Consider the following 14,226-nt stretch of genomic DNA (forward strand, 5'->3'; position numbering starts at 1 on the left):
TGCTTTTTGGTCTTAATTTAAGGTACATTTTTGGCACAAGGTTATCAGTGTGGTTTGGGTTATGTTTAAAATCACATTTTAAGAAGATACATTGTATAAACTAGTGGCGACCCTTTCATATGATTTTATCGATTTTTTTTCACAGTCTATGGATTGGCGCAATCTACATCGGATATACGTCATGTCTCCACAGCCACAATATCCGCAACAAGTTCGCTTGGATCTGGTCTTGTGAGGTTATGTAGCTAGCTATATAGCTATCCCGCTAACGTGAGTTGTTTGAGTTTCCATATAACGTTAACCGAACATTTACCAATTAAACCACAAACTTGCAATAGTGAATACGTGCACCTTCATATATAGCAATATCAGAGATATGTACCCAGCTAGGATGGTAATCTAGCCAGCATTTCAACGTTCGCGTCCCCTTTGAAGAGTTCTTTCTGCTTACGTTAGCTTGCGAGCTAGCTAGCTTTCATAAAACATTTCGAAATGGGACGAGGAGGTGGTCGGAAGCGTGGAAAAGGCAATGGACCTCCTTCATTTGACATGGGACCAAGGCGGCCTCATCCATTTGACATGGGCCCAGGACCAGGTTGGTGTGGGCCGCCTGGACCTTTTGGTCCTTTTCACGGTGGTCCCGGTCCACATCCTAACTTTATGGGAGATCCAATGATGCAAGGCCCCATGCCCCCAGATTATCACGGATATGGGCCAGGCTATGGGCCAATGGGTCCAGGTGGCCCCATGGATGGATACGGGCCAAGAGGCCCCATGGATGGGTATGGGCCAATGGGTCCAGGTGGACCTATGGATGGATGTTTTGATGGGCCACCGATGGATGGGCCAGGATTCGGGTATGGTCCAGGTATGCCCGGACCATATGATCCAATGATGGGCAATGTACCAGGACCAATGCCCCCCCCAGTTATGCCCCCCCCAGGTATTCCACCCCCTGGTATTCATCCCCCAGGTATGCCGCCCATGGTCCCGCCTCTGGTGGACAACTCTGGCTTTCCTCCACCCTGGCAAAGCGAGGTAATGTTAGCTAGACAACTTGTAGTGCTTTCTGCATATGGCAAATTCTCAATGTTATACTTGTAAAAAAAAATGTTTTTTTAAAACTGTCTTGGTGTTATAATAACATGACATGGTTTGAATGTGCAATCAAGAACAATTAGTTTGTTCTTCATTATTAAAATAAAAAATCATCCCTAACATCAGGTCTGCCTCCTTTAGGTAAACCCTTATGCTGTTCCTCCGCCGTCGTGGGTAAGTGCCACTGTGACTGTTCTGTCTTGTCATCTCTAACATTTTGCTACTTACTTTCAACTTTTCACTGGCTCCTTTTCTCTTCCCGACAACAGCCCGTTCCGACAACAGCCCTCCTTCCGACTGAGACAACTGTAGTGCCTGATGTGTGGGGACTCTGCCGGGGCTCTGAGGTCCCTCAGCCTGATCCACCCCAGCCTGATGAACAGAAGACCAAAGTGTCCAAGAAGGACAAAAAATCATCAGGGAAGAAGAGCTACAATGACAAGTAATGGTCATTATGTCAACAAATTGGGTGTCATCATCACTGTGCGATTAGTTTGAGATTGCATACAGTAGTTGGATCTTCCATACGTTACATTAGTTGTTCAGGAAGTTCTGTTTATACGCATGTGTTTTTTTTTCCCTCAACACTTACAACTCATAGGCCTCCTCCACCTGGAAGATCCAAGGGGGTCATCTCGTTCATTGGGGTAAGTCCAAATGCTGAGAATCCTGCTTGAATGGAACGTTCTTCATCTCTACTAGTAAACATTGCATTCTCAAATTGTGCTCTCCTGTCCACAGCCAACTTATGGCTACATCGAAAGAGACGATCTCAAAAAATATTCCTTCACTTTTGATGCTTTTCTGGGAGTCCCCAAGAACATGATACCTGGAGTCAGGGTGCATTTTACAGCCTATAAGGAGAAGGTGGGTCACTTTAGAAACATTTTTCTAGATATTGTTAAAAGGAAAACATTCAGAGGAGTTTGAGCCATTGGTTTTCATTGTATTTGCCTTTTTTATACTTCCCTGTATTGTAAACCCAGGCAGGGGAGTGTGCCACCGATGTATCTGTACCTCCAGGGGGGACTGAGGAGATTGACTCCACCATTATTGAAGGTTTTGTGTGCAATGCTATCCCGGAGCAGCAGGTGAGAGAACTCTGTAGCACAAAGAAAACATTTATTAATTCAGGACTTTATGAACATTTTCATCACTGCCACAACGAGATGTTTTGATTATTGTAAGTATATTTGATTCTATGCTTGTCTTGTTATGACTAATACTTGGCATCTCGTTTATTATCTGAATGTATGTGCCCCCACACAGCCTGGTGCAAAGCAGAAACCTGGCCAAATTGAGGCCAACATCGATGGCAAGACAAGAGCGCTGCTTTACTCAGAGAAGGACAGCACCATCACCCTGTTGCAAGGGGACCATGTGACGTTCAATTTGTTAACCGACATAGTTTCCCAAAACGTTAGAGCCACTAGTATTCGGCCAAAGACACCACAGACTTTTAAGATCACTGGAGAGAAGAGGGAGGTGGTAAGTCTGAGTGGCACACCTATATTCTTACACTTTATTCTTACACTTTAATTTTGTTAAAAAATGTGGCCGTTAACTCTGGTCCTGGAGAGCTGCACACCTCCATGTAGCGCAGTATGACTACACCCGAGTCAAATAATAATCTATTCAAGATCATCAATTGCGACCACAATTATTTACATCAAGTGTGTTAGAGCTGGGCTGGAAGAAACAACTGCAAACAAAGTGGCCCAGTGGGACCAGAGTTGGCCATCCCTATTGTAGCTAGCTGTTGATATCGTTTTTGCTCTCTTAACCAGGGTGTGATAATGAGCGTAAAGGGTGGCTCTGGCACCATAATGGCAGCGAACCAGAACAACCTGCCCTTTGAGACCACAGAGAACATGAGTCTAACTGAGTTCGCTGTTATGGATGAGGTGGACTTCACAGTCGTCACAGTGAGCATACTGTTTCTTTCCCATCCACATAATTGTATGGCAAATTGAGTTTGTTGACACTGAATTAGGACCCGTTTGTACCTGGGAATGATGTTAGTACCCTCTAAATGTGAAGGTTTTGATCCTAAGTATAGCAATGTATAAATGATTTGTTGATTGACTGATACATGTTACATTAACATGTCGTCATTGTTTTCATTAGATCAAAGGGAAGGAGAAGGCCATCAGAGTAAGGAAGCTGAAGTGCTTGGTGACACTGGAAGATACCATGGAGAAGAAGGTTGAAGACACTGCAGGAAAAGACAAGGTGGGGGGCACAGTTCAGTGCAAAATCTGATGGGTGGTGGAAAATCTCCTGTCATTCAGAGTTGAGTACTTTCATCTGTGACATACCCAATCATGTCCTTATTACTGTCTCTCCAGTGGAAGCCAGTGGCCCCAGTGGAGATGGTGTTGCCCCAGAGGACTGTGGTGTTTGAGGACGTTAGCACTGTGCAGCATGCAGGAACGGTCATTAAGGCTGTCCCCAAGGTGTCCGACAAGAAGCAGGTACGGTGTATTACTAAGAGATTGAAAGTATAAATCAGACAGTTTTATTATGTGTTCTTGTTGGAGAACGTTTGGGTTGTCAAATCATGGATTTTAGAATATGTTATCTCCTTTTCCTTCCAGGAGCAGGGCCTTTTGGAGGTGTGGGTGGGTGGCACACAGAAACCGTTATCGTTTGAAGCCGCTGACGTTCTGACTGACGCCACCATGTTCGACGGAGACAAGGTTCACTTTAACATCTCCACCAACCGTGAGACCAAGGAGGAGCGTGCCGTCAACGTGGAGATTCTCTCCGAGACGTTTGAGGAGTCAACAGAGCAACGCAGAACTGTAAGATCATGTTTAGCATGTGGTACATAATGTCTTTAAGTCTGAGGCTGGCTAGGTTTTTCCACACTAAAGAAGGATGGGATGTTTTATGTAATGCCTTAATGGATTTGCTCAGTATGTCTAAGTGAAGTGTTTTCCCTTTTAGGGTGTGGTGGTGCAAGCTGGGGAGCTGTCTGGGACCATTAAGTGCCATCAGAGCCCCCAGCTGCTCTTCTTCCATCTGACTGAGGTCATGGAGGAGACGAAACTGGACATCTCAGAGAAGGTGGAGTTTAGTGTCATTCCGGTAAGTTTCCCTGGAGCTGTGATCCGATTGGCATGGGAAATGAATATCTATTGGTATACTGTACATGCAAGTAGCTATTTCGAGGAATGTAGTTCTTTTGACCAGTTGTTTCCAACTTGAGGATCACGCGGTTACATTTCGATATAACCCACACTGCTGCTGTCACATGGCTCGATTTAAATACTGTCCTCCACTGAGTCTGGTTGACATGATGATTATTTTCAAAAGAAAGACCAAAGTTAAAGGCCCAGTAACAGTCAAAATGATTTTATCCTGTGTTTTGTATCATACTTGTTCAACAGCTGATGAAACTAGCACTGTAAAAGTATGACAGAATGTGATCCGTTGTATTTTCAACCAGCAAGTATAGGGAAATAAAATCACCACAGGACCTTCAGCAGGTTTTGCAATGTTGGCAATATAAGTTAATAGACGATTAACAAAGCAAGTTCAAAACCTCTCTGCAAATATCAGTTAGTTTTCAGGTTACATATCCCTCCCTATAAGCCCCTCCACTCTGGTGGATTGTGATTCCCGCGCCACAATCCTAACTGGTTAATGCAGCGCTTTGGTGCCCTTCCCCACTCCCCTCAAGGTTTTCAAAAACCTTTTTTGAGAATGAGTTTTTAGCTAAAAAGCTATTTTTGTTGCTTTTAACTATTTTAACGGAAAACTGTTACAAACTGTTACTTAGCTAATTGTTACCCAGAATTGATTTTGAGATTAAAAACAGCTGCGCTTGGCATTTTAACGCTTTCCATTTTCTCTTAGCTTGAAACAGCTGAAGGAGGTAACCAAGCGATCAGGATCAAACGCTTTATCGACAGTGTCTTCACCCGTGTGCCCAAGCGTGTGGGCGTGGTAGCAAAAGAAAAGGTTGGTTTATCATTGACCAAAGTCACAGGCTTTTGTTCCATGATGTTTAGTGCTGGGGGATGTCATATTGACTTAGGGGATAGACATGTTTTCTGTCTATGTTGTATTAAATTGCCTATTGTCTTACAGAAGAAGATGACCATCAAACTGATGAGAGACTCAAAACTGCTCATCAAGGGCGCAGGTGTCAAAGTAGAGCACAAAGATGATGATCTTACGTGAGTTTGATTGTGATTAGTAGTAGTATTGGTTCCAACATGAAGTCAAGGTAAAGTATCATTGTGTGACGATTTTGGATGGCATTTGTTAGCTCAAGCCACAAATACCCTGAAATCTAAACGTTTAACAGATGTGCTCGAAGTCATTTCCCTCATTATTTTGTGCCCCAGCAACGACAAACCTGCCTTGGAGGAGTCGGACAAGATGAAAGCAGTCGTAAAAACTCTGCGGTCAAAAACTGCTGGCTCTGGATCTGGTGGCAAGGACTCGGACAGCAGCCGGCGGCGATACGGGCGCAGAAGCCGAAGCCGGAGCCCCAGCCTTGACCAGTTTGGCCGGGTGAAGAAAAGGCGGTGCACCAGCAGGGAGCGCAAAGAGCAGGATGGTAGCAACAGGTACAGGAGCAGTCGCAGCAGGAGTAGGAGCAGGGAGAGGAGCAGCCGTGGGAGCAGGAGGCGAAGCCACAGTCTGGAGAGAAAAGATTCCAAGCACAGGAGCAGCAGCAAGGAGAGGACATCCTCGAAAAGGAGCCACAGCAAGGAGCGAGATGGAAGCAGTCAGAGGAGCTCCAAGAACGGTTCAAGCTCGGGAAGTAAACCTCCAGATAGAATGAACGATGAGCTAGAAAGAAAGAAGAGAGAACTAGATGAGCTCAATGAGTTGATATACCGCAAGAGAGCCATGGTCGCCATGGAGCAACATGGTGGAGTTCCCAATTTCCTGCCAGAAGGGAAGCCTATGGAGAAGACCTGCTTTGACTACAATCATGGAATGCCAGAGCTTCCTCCACAACCTAAACCACCCACTGACATCAAACCCAAGTCCATTCTGAAGAAGCGCCCAGACCATGTCACAGGGCCACTTTTCCCAATTCAGGTCAGTTGTTATTTCTAAACTTCTTTTTCAGTTAGAAAATCATTTGTTCTTAGGAATTTCAAGAGCTGGTTATATTCCATGGGGTGCTGGTGCTTTACATAGTTTTCATATATCGATATAAGAAACCTATTACAGTCAATATTATTGTGATCATCACGACATGAGACAATTTTGATTTGTATGACGTGGTGGGAAAATGTTTTGTTTCTTTGCAGACTGAACCCCCTAAAGCTCAACCTCTTGATCAAAGGCTTGTGGAACAGTACGGTTATGACGTTGAGACGCCCTATAAACCACACTCTGCCCAACCACCCTTCACCCAAACATCCAGTCAGAAGTCCTATTATGAAGGTTCACCTGCTGGATATCCTGCTCCTGACCTATCTGCAAAGTATGATCCATATGAGCAGACTTCTAGAGAGCACCCATCACAACCTTCTCCAGTTCGCCAAACACCTCTTGACCCTCATTCTTCAAAGCGACCTCCTCCCAGCCGAGAGTCTCAGGAAAAGAACCCTAACTTGAACACCCAGCTCGCCCGTTTCCTCAACATCCTCAACAAAGGTGTGGATGCCGGTCTGCTGTCCACTGTGGTCAAGGAGTCTCGAGAGGAGATTGCTGGTATTCAGGAGGATAGTTCCCTCCCTCAAAAGTGTTATCGTGGGTCGCGTGAACGTGGGGATGAAGATCAGTACAAGGATGCCTACAGGGGAAGAGAGGAGGAGCCAGAGCGGCCGCACAGGGCCTTCGACATGGAGCGAGTGAAGACCTCTGAGCCTAAAGATGACCCCAGAGACGAAGACCGGCTGCTGCCTCACGAGAGAGCTATCCAGGACAGTGGTGGCTTTTCCAGAATTCTAGGAATGACGTCCCACACCCAGTTCCTGAGAGAACCTGAACGTGTGGAAGAAGAGGATGACTTCCTCTATGGGGGTAAAGCCCCAGTGGCTGAGGAGGAGCGCTATGAGAAACCTGGGCGCATAGACAGATCCAGGGATGACGGGAGGTCCAGCCCAGCCAGAGCCCCGGTGGAGGAGACCAAGAAGCAGGAGAGTCAGGACAAGATACAGCACTTCGACAAGATCAAGAGCCTGCTCCAGGCCATCGGCCTGAACCTGAACACCTCCGAGGTCACCAAGCTGGCAGACAGGACCCAGGAGCGCCTCTACGGGACAAAGTCATCCAAACACTCATCAGATTCCTCTGAGAGAGAGACGAAGCACTCATCTAGGCGGGGAGATCGGCATCGGCGACGCAACACCGACTCATCTGATTCCGAACGCCTCCGGTCGGCCTCGCCCTCCAGGTCTTCCCAGCAGGAGGTGTACCTCAGCCCCCAAGACACCCCGGAATATGGAGGGTTCCTTGACCCGGAAGAGGAGGCTGCCTTGGAGAAGGCAAGGCAGATGCAGAGCCTCACCAAGAAAGTGAGCGTCTCGCCCCCCACCACCTCAAATCCTGGCACATCCTATTCCACTACAAAGTGGAACTTCCCTGAGAAGAGTCAGCACATTGCTCCTAAGGGTTGGCCTAGCAAGGGGTCTAGTACCAACTATCTCTCATCACTGCCGCCCGGTCCCTTAAGCCCCCCCCAAAATATTTCCCCTATCCCATCCTTGACAAACACACCTCATGTTCCAGCTGGTCAACAAGCAGCTGTGGTGTATACTTATGCTTCACCTGTGGGACAATCCCCTGGCCTACCCACGGCCTTGCCCACCGCTTATTATGGGCATCCTGGTGCCCCCATGATACCGTTTGCAAAGACTCAGCTCACACAACAAGTGAATATATTGAATCAGGTGACTGTATCGAATCCCACAATGGATGTCTTGAGTCAAATCCTCCAAGTCAACAGCCAGTCTAGATGCCTCAAGGTGATTGAAACAGTCAAAAGTGGGTCTGGTGCACAGCAGGATTCGCCAAGACATAATATCACCATACCTCTCCAGATCAACACACAAAGCCCTGATGCTGCAGCTGGACAGCCCTCGCCTCCCCCTCTATCACCAGAGACTCCGGGTCCACCAGTGACGGAAGACGATATCAAGGCCAAACAGAAGAAAAGGGTATGTTTTATGTTTTTGTTCATTCCATTTGTAGAAATGAGAAAAAGTTGTACCCGTCTCGTCTGATCATGTTAAGTTTGTGTGTAATCTACATGCCAGCAACCCACCTTCAGTCCTTGGTGTTGTTGACATTTGAATTGCATTATAGGCCATTTTGTTAAAGCTTTTTGGGTATTTGTCTGAAATTGTACATTCCTGATAGTGCACTTTGGAAAGGTTCAGTGCGTGTACACACTTTTTGTATTCCCAATATTAAGTTGCCTCTGTTAACTTAATGTTCTGGATTTAGTGCACACTGGCAAGTCAGTCCAAACCTGCTGCATTCAGGAATTGACTGTATTTACAGTGTGTGTGTGTGTGTGTATCGCTTTGTAGTTGGAGCAGTTTAACCTGCGGATGAGACAGAAGAATCAGCAAAGAATGAACGATACTCGTGACAGTAGGAAGAAGAATGCAACAGGTAACCCTCAGTGAGGTTGTGCAGAGAGGTGTCCAGCCACACATTGGTTAAGATTAGGTGATACTAAACTAGTCAAGAGCTATAGCCAACTTAATTGATACTGGGCACTAAACACACATTTAAAGTACAGGATGAGATGATACCATACTGTAGGTGTCAAGAACCAGCCATGGAGGGAACATGGATAGATTTGAAGCTTCATTTAGACAGGTTTAATGTAGGTTTTACTTGCTCTTATTCCAGCCATAGTTAATCAGGTTTCAGTGATATCTTAGATAGCTTTAGCTATTATATTTCCCAGATGTACATTTTCTGTTTTTATCCTTGTGTTAGGGCTAGGTTTTTAACTGTTCCTATATATTTGCTTTGAAAGGCCTGGCCCTGTAACGATTTACCAGCTTGGCACTTGTCTTGAATTGTGTAATGCAAGTATGTTCTAGTAGGAAAACGAGTTCCCATACTTGGTTTACGCTCATAATGAAGTATTAAAAAATATGTTTATTTGTTGTGCATGTAATTCAGATTTTTAAGCATGTGGTCTTCAAGACTCAAGTGCCTTTGCTCAGATAAACTAATACTAACAGAAACAATAGATAGGCATAGACTCCCATGTTCCTTTACTCTGGACAGGAGTTTCTCTAAAGACAGATATTAATGTTAGCTAGCTTTAAAATGTAATGTTTTCTCCAACAGATGAAGGTAAGTATTTTAGCAGAGTTTGCGTCAACAGGTCTTAAGCTGTTGAATTGCATTATTGTTTATGTGTAGTACAGAAACAGGGATCTGGTAAGCTGTAGGAAGTCTGCAAGTGTTAGGGCTCTTTGGCAATATTAGAATTACTATATGTTTCTTGATTAGGGGAGTGGGTGTTCCAATTTCTACTGCTAGGGAGAAACTTTTACTTGGGGGGACTTGTTAGTGTTGTTTTTACTCCAAAACAGGGATAAATATTGGGACTGCTGTCAATCTGACAACTAGCTAGGGCCTGAAAATGAAATGAGGGTGTGGTGTGGTTGTGCTACGTTAAGAAGAGTAAGCTAGGTCAGACTGCAGATGTTGTCATTTGCTATATAGCTTCAGTGTATAAGCTATCTTTAGTGTCAAATATTTCTCATACCTCAGTTCATTATGATATTTTTTTTGTAGTACTAGACTAGGTTAACTAACTACATAGTCTTGAGTGTCAGCTCCATCAGTTCTGAGCCGAAGGTGGAAGATTAACAGCCAACCAGCAGCCTGCAGAGTCAAGAGCCGGAGCGTCAGTAACGTCAACCTCGCAGAGCCCCTGTGATGCTAACCCACACATGTACCCTGTGTTATTGTTGCGTTTTTACAGGGAAAGTTCCCAAAGTTACCTTTGCAAACACAGAGCCTAGGAACGTGTGGATCTGTGGCCACTCCCTTATATATTGGGCTGAGATGAGGGCCAAGTCGCCTGAGATTGGCATGCAGCTGGGCATGGACCCCAGCAGTGTGCGGGTGTGGTGGAAGGGCACACAGGGCATGACGTGGGCCCAGCTGCTGCCCCAGCTTGACCAGCTGAAGATCAAGTGGCCCAGCCCAGACGTGGTCATCCTGCACCTGGGTGGGAATGACCTGGGCACCCACAACCCTGAGGCCCTTCTGGCATCTGTGAAGAAGGACCTGACCTCCATGAGGAGCATTTTCCCACAATGCCTGTTGGTCTGGTCTGACATCTTGCCCCGGATTTCCTGGAGGCACACAGAGGACAGCGACGCAGTGGACAATGTTAGGGCTGCCATCAACAGAAGAGTTCACACCATCATCGCTGAGCTAGGTGGCACTGCTCTGACCCATGACAACATCATGTGTGGCTCAGACGCAGGCCTGTACAGGCCAGATGGTGTTCATCTGTCCGGTAAAGGTATTGATACTTTCAACTTGAACTTGCAGGACTTTTTGGAGAAGTGGGAGACCGAGGCAAGCAATGGTCCTGAGATGAGTTAAGAAATGCCCAAAATATGTTTTTTTTATTGAGGGTGGTTTTATTTTCATTTCTCTGTTGTCGTAGTTACCTTACTGTGCTGGAGCGCTGGATACCAACCTACGGGTTGATTTTAGATGTAATGTTACTTCATTGCAAATAATACATTCTGTTATGGTAGTATCCACTTTGATTAAATGCTGTATGTAATCTTTTCTTTTTTTAAGTTTTAGCATACTGATGATTAGCATGTTGTTTATCCATAAAATGCTAGACTTTTACTTATTGTATGAATTTTGTTGGACAGAAACAAATAAACTAGATAATTGGAAAATATCATGTGCTTGGCATTTCATTCAGCTCTGAAGCCTCTGAGATATGAAACTTGTGATAGAAGAGGCATTCAAACGAGGTTGTCTGTAAATTATTGCGGTAAAAGTGAAGGTCTGTTAGTTAAGTGGAAATTCTAACATTGTCTCTTTCTTGTCAAAACATATACTCACTCAATTTTTAAGTTAACTGCAGAAGAAGAAGAAGGAAGATGACTTTATTGTCCAAAGTACACAAATATCCAACGGAAATTCTACAGGTATTCAAGAGGTAACTTTTGTTTGTACACTGTTGCTAGAGCTTTTCTAGTGTAGTAGTTAGCTAGCAGATTGGCCACTCCAGGGTTCTCTTATGTAGTATTACTTTACCTTTTATTTCTGTAACTTAATGTTCGCTTTTTTTTGTTCGCTATCCAAGCTGTAAGGTTGCTTGTTGCTGACCAGCGCCAAGTTTTCTTTCCCTCCTACCAACCTAGGAGTCTCTTTACCTTTATCCATTTTCTAGGATGATCTCAGGACTAGGTTTTGAACATCCAACATAGCAAGTTCAGCTGAATTAGATTTTAAAAAGAGAATATTTTTTATTTTTTTTGTCACTTTTTGGAAATGATACAGCATTCAATAACAAAGATCTGTGCAATCCAGTGTTGATGTACAGTGTAGTAATTTTGGAAGTTCTGTCACCGTACTTTTCTGTGATGTTTCTGTATTATTTCGATCTAAATATAAAATGACGTACATAGGTGACGGTGAGGTGTGCATGTTGTGACATTGACGTTGTTGAGATAAACATGTAGTGCACAGAGCGTCAAGATCGATGAAAATGCACCCTAAAGATTATTTTCAGAACAAAAAAAAAAAGTTGCACTTGGGTAAGTTTTTCGTTGTTGTGTGTTTAGTCGCTGAAATAATGTTTCTTAAAAATAAATGTACATCTGTCATAAGGCTTGTTACTAAACGGACTGCTATTTTCATCATTTCAATCCTGAAAGATCATCTTTCTATGGTGTGACAATAAACACCAGACTATTATGAAGATATGACTTGTGTCTTTAATTATACATTTGCTTGGCAGGCTACTTGAACCTATTCCATGTTGGTACTACTTCGACACACAGTACGTTTTCAGTGTAGCCTGGCTAATACATTGGAAAGTCTACACCCCTTAAAAAAATCAGTTTGCTGGCTTAAAATTCAAAAGGGATGGAATTTGATTATTTTACCCCTACAGATCTACGCAACCTACAAATTAAGAAAATATAAAATACTGATATAATTGGATAAGTCACCACCCCCCTGAGTTAATACTTGGTGGAAGCGCCTTTGACAGTCATTACAGCTGTGACTAATTTGGAATAAAATTCTACCAACATTGCACAACTCTTAGGGCAACACAGTATAGACATTGCACAATTTTGACAAAAACAAACTCATAAATTTGGTTGGGAATCATTGATGGACAGCGATATTCAAAAAAGCACTTTTGGGGGGAAAAACTCATTCTGATTGGCTGGATCTGGCTACTAAATCAGACCAGGCCCACCCATGGCTGCGCCCCAGCCCAGTCATGTGAAGTCCATAGATTAGGGCCTAATGAATTGATTTCAATTGACTGATTTCCTTATGTGAGTTTGAGTTTATTTTTTACAGGGACCGTGCACATTAATCAACGTTTCAGTAAAAGTGCCAGAAGATATCTCTATTTGGTAAAAGACTAAGTCCATATTATGACAAGAAAAGCTAAAATAAGCAAAGACAAACTACAGTCCATCATTTCTTTAAGACATGAAGGTCTGTCAATCCGGGAAATTTCGATAACTTTGAAAGTTTACTAGTTCAGTTGCAAAAACCATCAAGTGCTGTGATGAAACTGGCTCTAAATGAGGACCACCACAGGAAAGGAAGACCCAGAGTTACCTCTGTTGCAGAGGAGAAGTTCATTAGAGTTACAGAAATTGCAGCCCAAATATATGCTTCACAGAGTTTAAGTAACAGACACATCACAACATCAACTGTTCAAAGGAGACTGCAGAGGAGATTGACTGACCATCAGGTCTTCAAAGAAATGACGGACTGTTGTTTCTCTTTGCTTATTTGAGCTGTTCTTGCAATAATATGGACTTAGCCCTATTTGGTAAAATACCATCTTCTGTATATCACCCCCACCTTGTCACAACACAACTGATTGGCTCAAACAAATTAAGAAGGAAATGAATTCCACAAACTAACTTTTAACAAGGCACACCTGTTAATTGAAAGGTGAAAGTCACCTTGAAAGGTTAATTCCAGGTGACTACCTCATGAAGCTGGTTGAGAGAATGCCAAGAGTGCAAAACTGTCTTCAAGGAAAAGGGTGGCTAGTTTGAAGAATCTCAAATGTAGAATATGTTTTGATTTGTGTAACACTTTGGTTACTACATGTGTTATTTCATAGTTTTGATGTCTTCACTATTCTAAAATGTTATAATCAGAAAAACTAAAAATCCTTTAAGTAGGTGTGTCCAAACTTTGGACTGGTACTGTGCGTGTATATATATATACAGCTCTGTAAAAAATTATGAGACCACTGCAAAAGTATCAGTTTATATGGTTTTACTGTTTATAGGTACAGTTGAAATCAGATGTTTACATACACTTAGGTTGGAGTCATTAAAACTCTTTTTTTCAACCACTCCACAAATTTCTTACTCACAAACTATAGTTTTGACAAGTCTGTTAGGACATTACTTTGTGCATGACAAGTAATTTTCCCAACAATTGTTTACAGACAGATTATTTAATTAACTTAATTCACTGTTTCACAATTCCAGTGGGTCAGAAGTTTACATCCACTAAGTTGACTGTGCTTTTAAACAGCTTGGAAAATTCCAGAAAATTATGTAATGGCTTTAGAAGCTTTTAATAGGCAAATTGACATAATTTGAGTCAATTGGAGGTGTACCTGTGGATATATTTTAAGGACTACCTTCAAACTTAGTGCCTCTTTGCTTGACATAATGGGAAAATCAAAAGAAATAAGCCAAGACCTCAGAAAAACATTGTAGACCACAAGTCTGGTTCATCCTTGGGAGCAATTTCCAAACGCTTGAAGGTACCACGTTCATCTGTACAAACAATAGTACCAAGTATAAACTTCATGGGACCACGCAGCCACCATTCCGCTCAGGAAGGAGACGCGTTCTGTCTCCGAGAGATGAGCGTACTTTGGTGCAAAAAGTGCAATTCAATCCCAGAACAACAGCAAAGGACCTTGTGAAGATGCTG

At 43.5% G+C, this 14,226-nt stretch overlaps 1 protein-coding gene across 1 annotated transcript; it reads left to right on the forward strand.

The window, feature by feature from the left end:
• Nucleotides 1-207: 207 nt before the first annotated feature.
• Nucleotides 208-10,969, forward strand: LOC135512400 (uncharacterized). The gene is made up of 18 exons (XM_064934406.1): nucleotides 208-1,038; nucleotides 1,240-1,272; nucleotides 1,368-1,540; nucleotides 1,700-1,745; nucleotides 1,840-1,965; nucleotides 2,085-2,189; nucleotides 2,368-2,586; nucleotides 2,886-3,023; nucleotides 3,226-3,330; nucleotides 3,447-3,572; nucleotides 3,696-3,902; nucleotides 4,048-4,188; nucleotides 4,960-5,064; nucleotides 5,194-5,282; nucleotides 5,454-6,159; nucleotides 6,375-8,228; nucleotides 8,604-8,688; nucleotides 10,025-10,969. Exons 1-18 carry the CDS (start codon nucleotides 493-495, stop codon nucleotides 10,654-10,656), a joined length of 5,436 nt encoding a protein of 1,811 aa, XP_064790478.1. The 5' UTR covers nucleotides 208-492; the 3' UTR covers nucleotides 10,657-10,969.
• The last annotated feature ends 3,257 nt before the right edge of the window (nucleotides 10,970-14,226 follow it).

This window comes from Oncorhynchus masou, chromosome 24 (assembly GCF_036934945.1).
Source record: "Oncorhynchus masou masou isolate Uvic2021 chromosome 24, UVic_Omas_1.1, whole genome shotgun sequence".
Taxonomy (NCBI): Eukaryota; Metazoa; Chordata; class Actinopteri; order Salmoniformes; family Salmonidae; genus Oncorhynchus; species Oncorhynchus masou.

Excerpts from the sequence above, each read along its gene's own strand:
- LOC135512400 (XM_064934406.1), top strand. The coding sequence starts at position 493 with ATGGGACGAGGAGGTGGTCGGAAGCGTGGAAAAGGCAATGGACCTCCT. Across the intron at positions 2,587-2,885 it reads CTGGAGAGAAGAGGGAGGTG|GGTGTGATAATGAGCGTAAA; the intron begins GTAAGTCTGAGT and ends TCTCTTAACCAG. Across the intron at positions 5,065-5,193 it reads GCGTGGTAGCAAAAGAAAAG|AAGAAGATGACCATCAAACT; the intron begins GTTGGTTTATCA and ends ATTGTCTTACAG.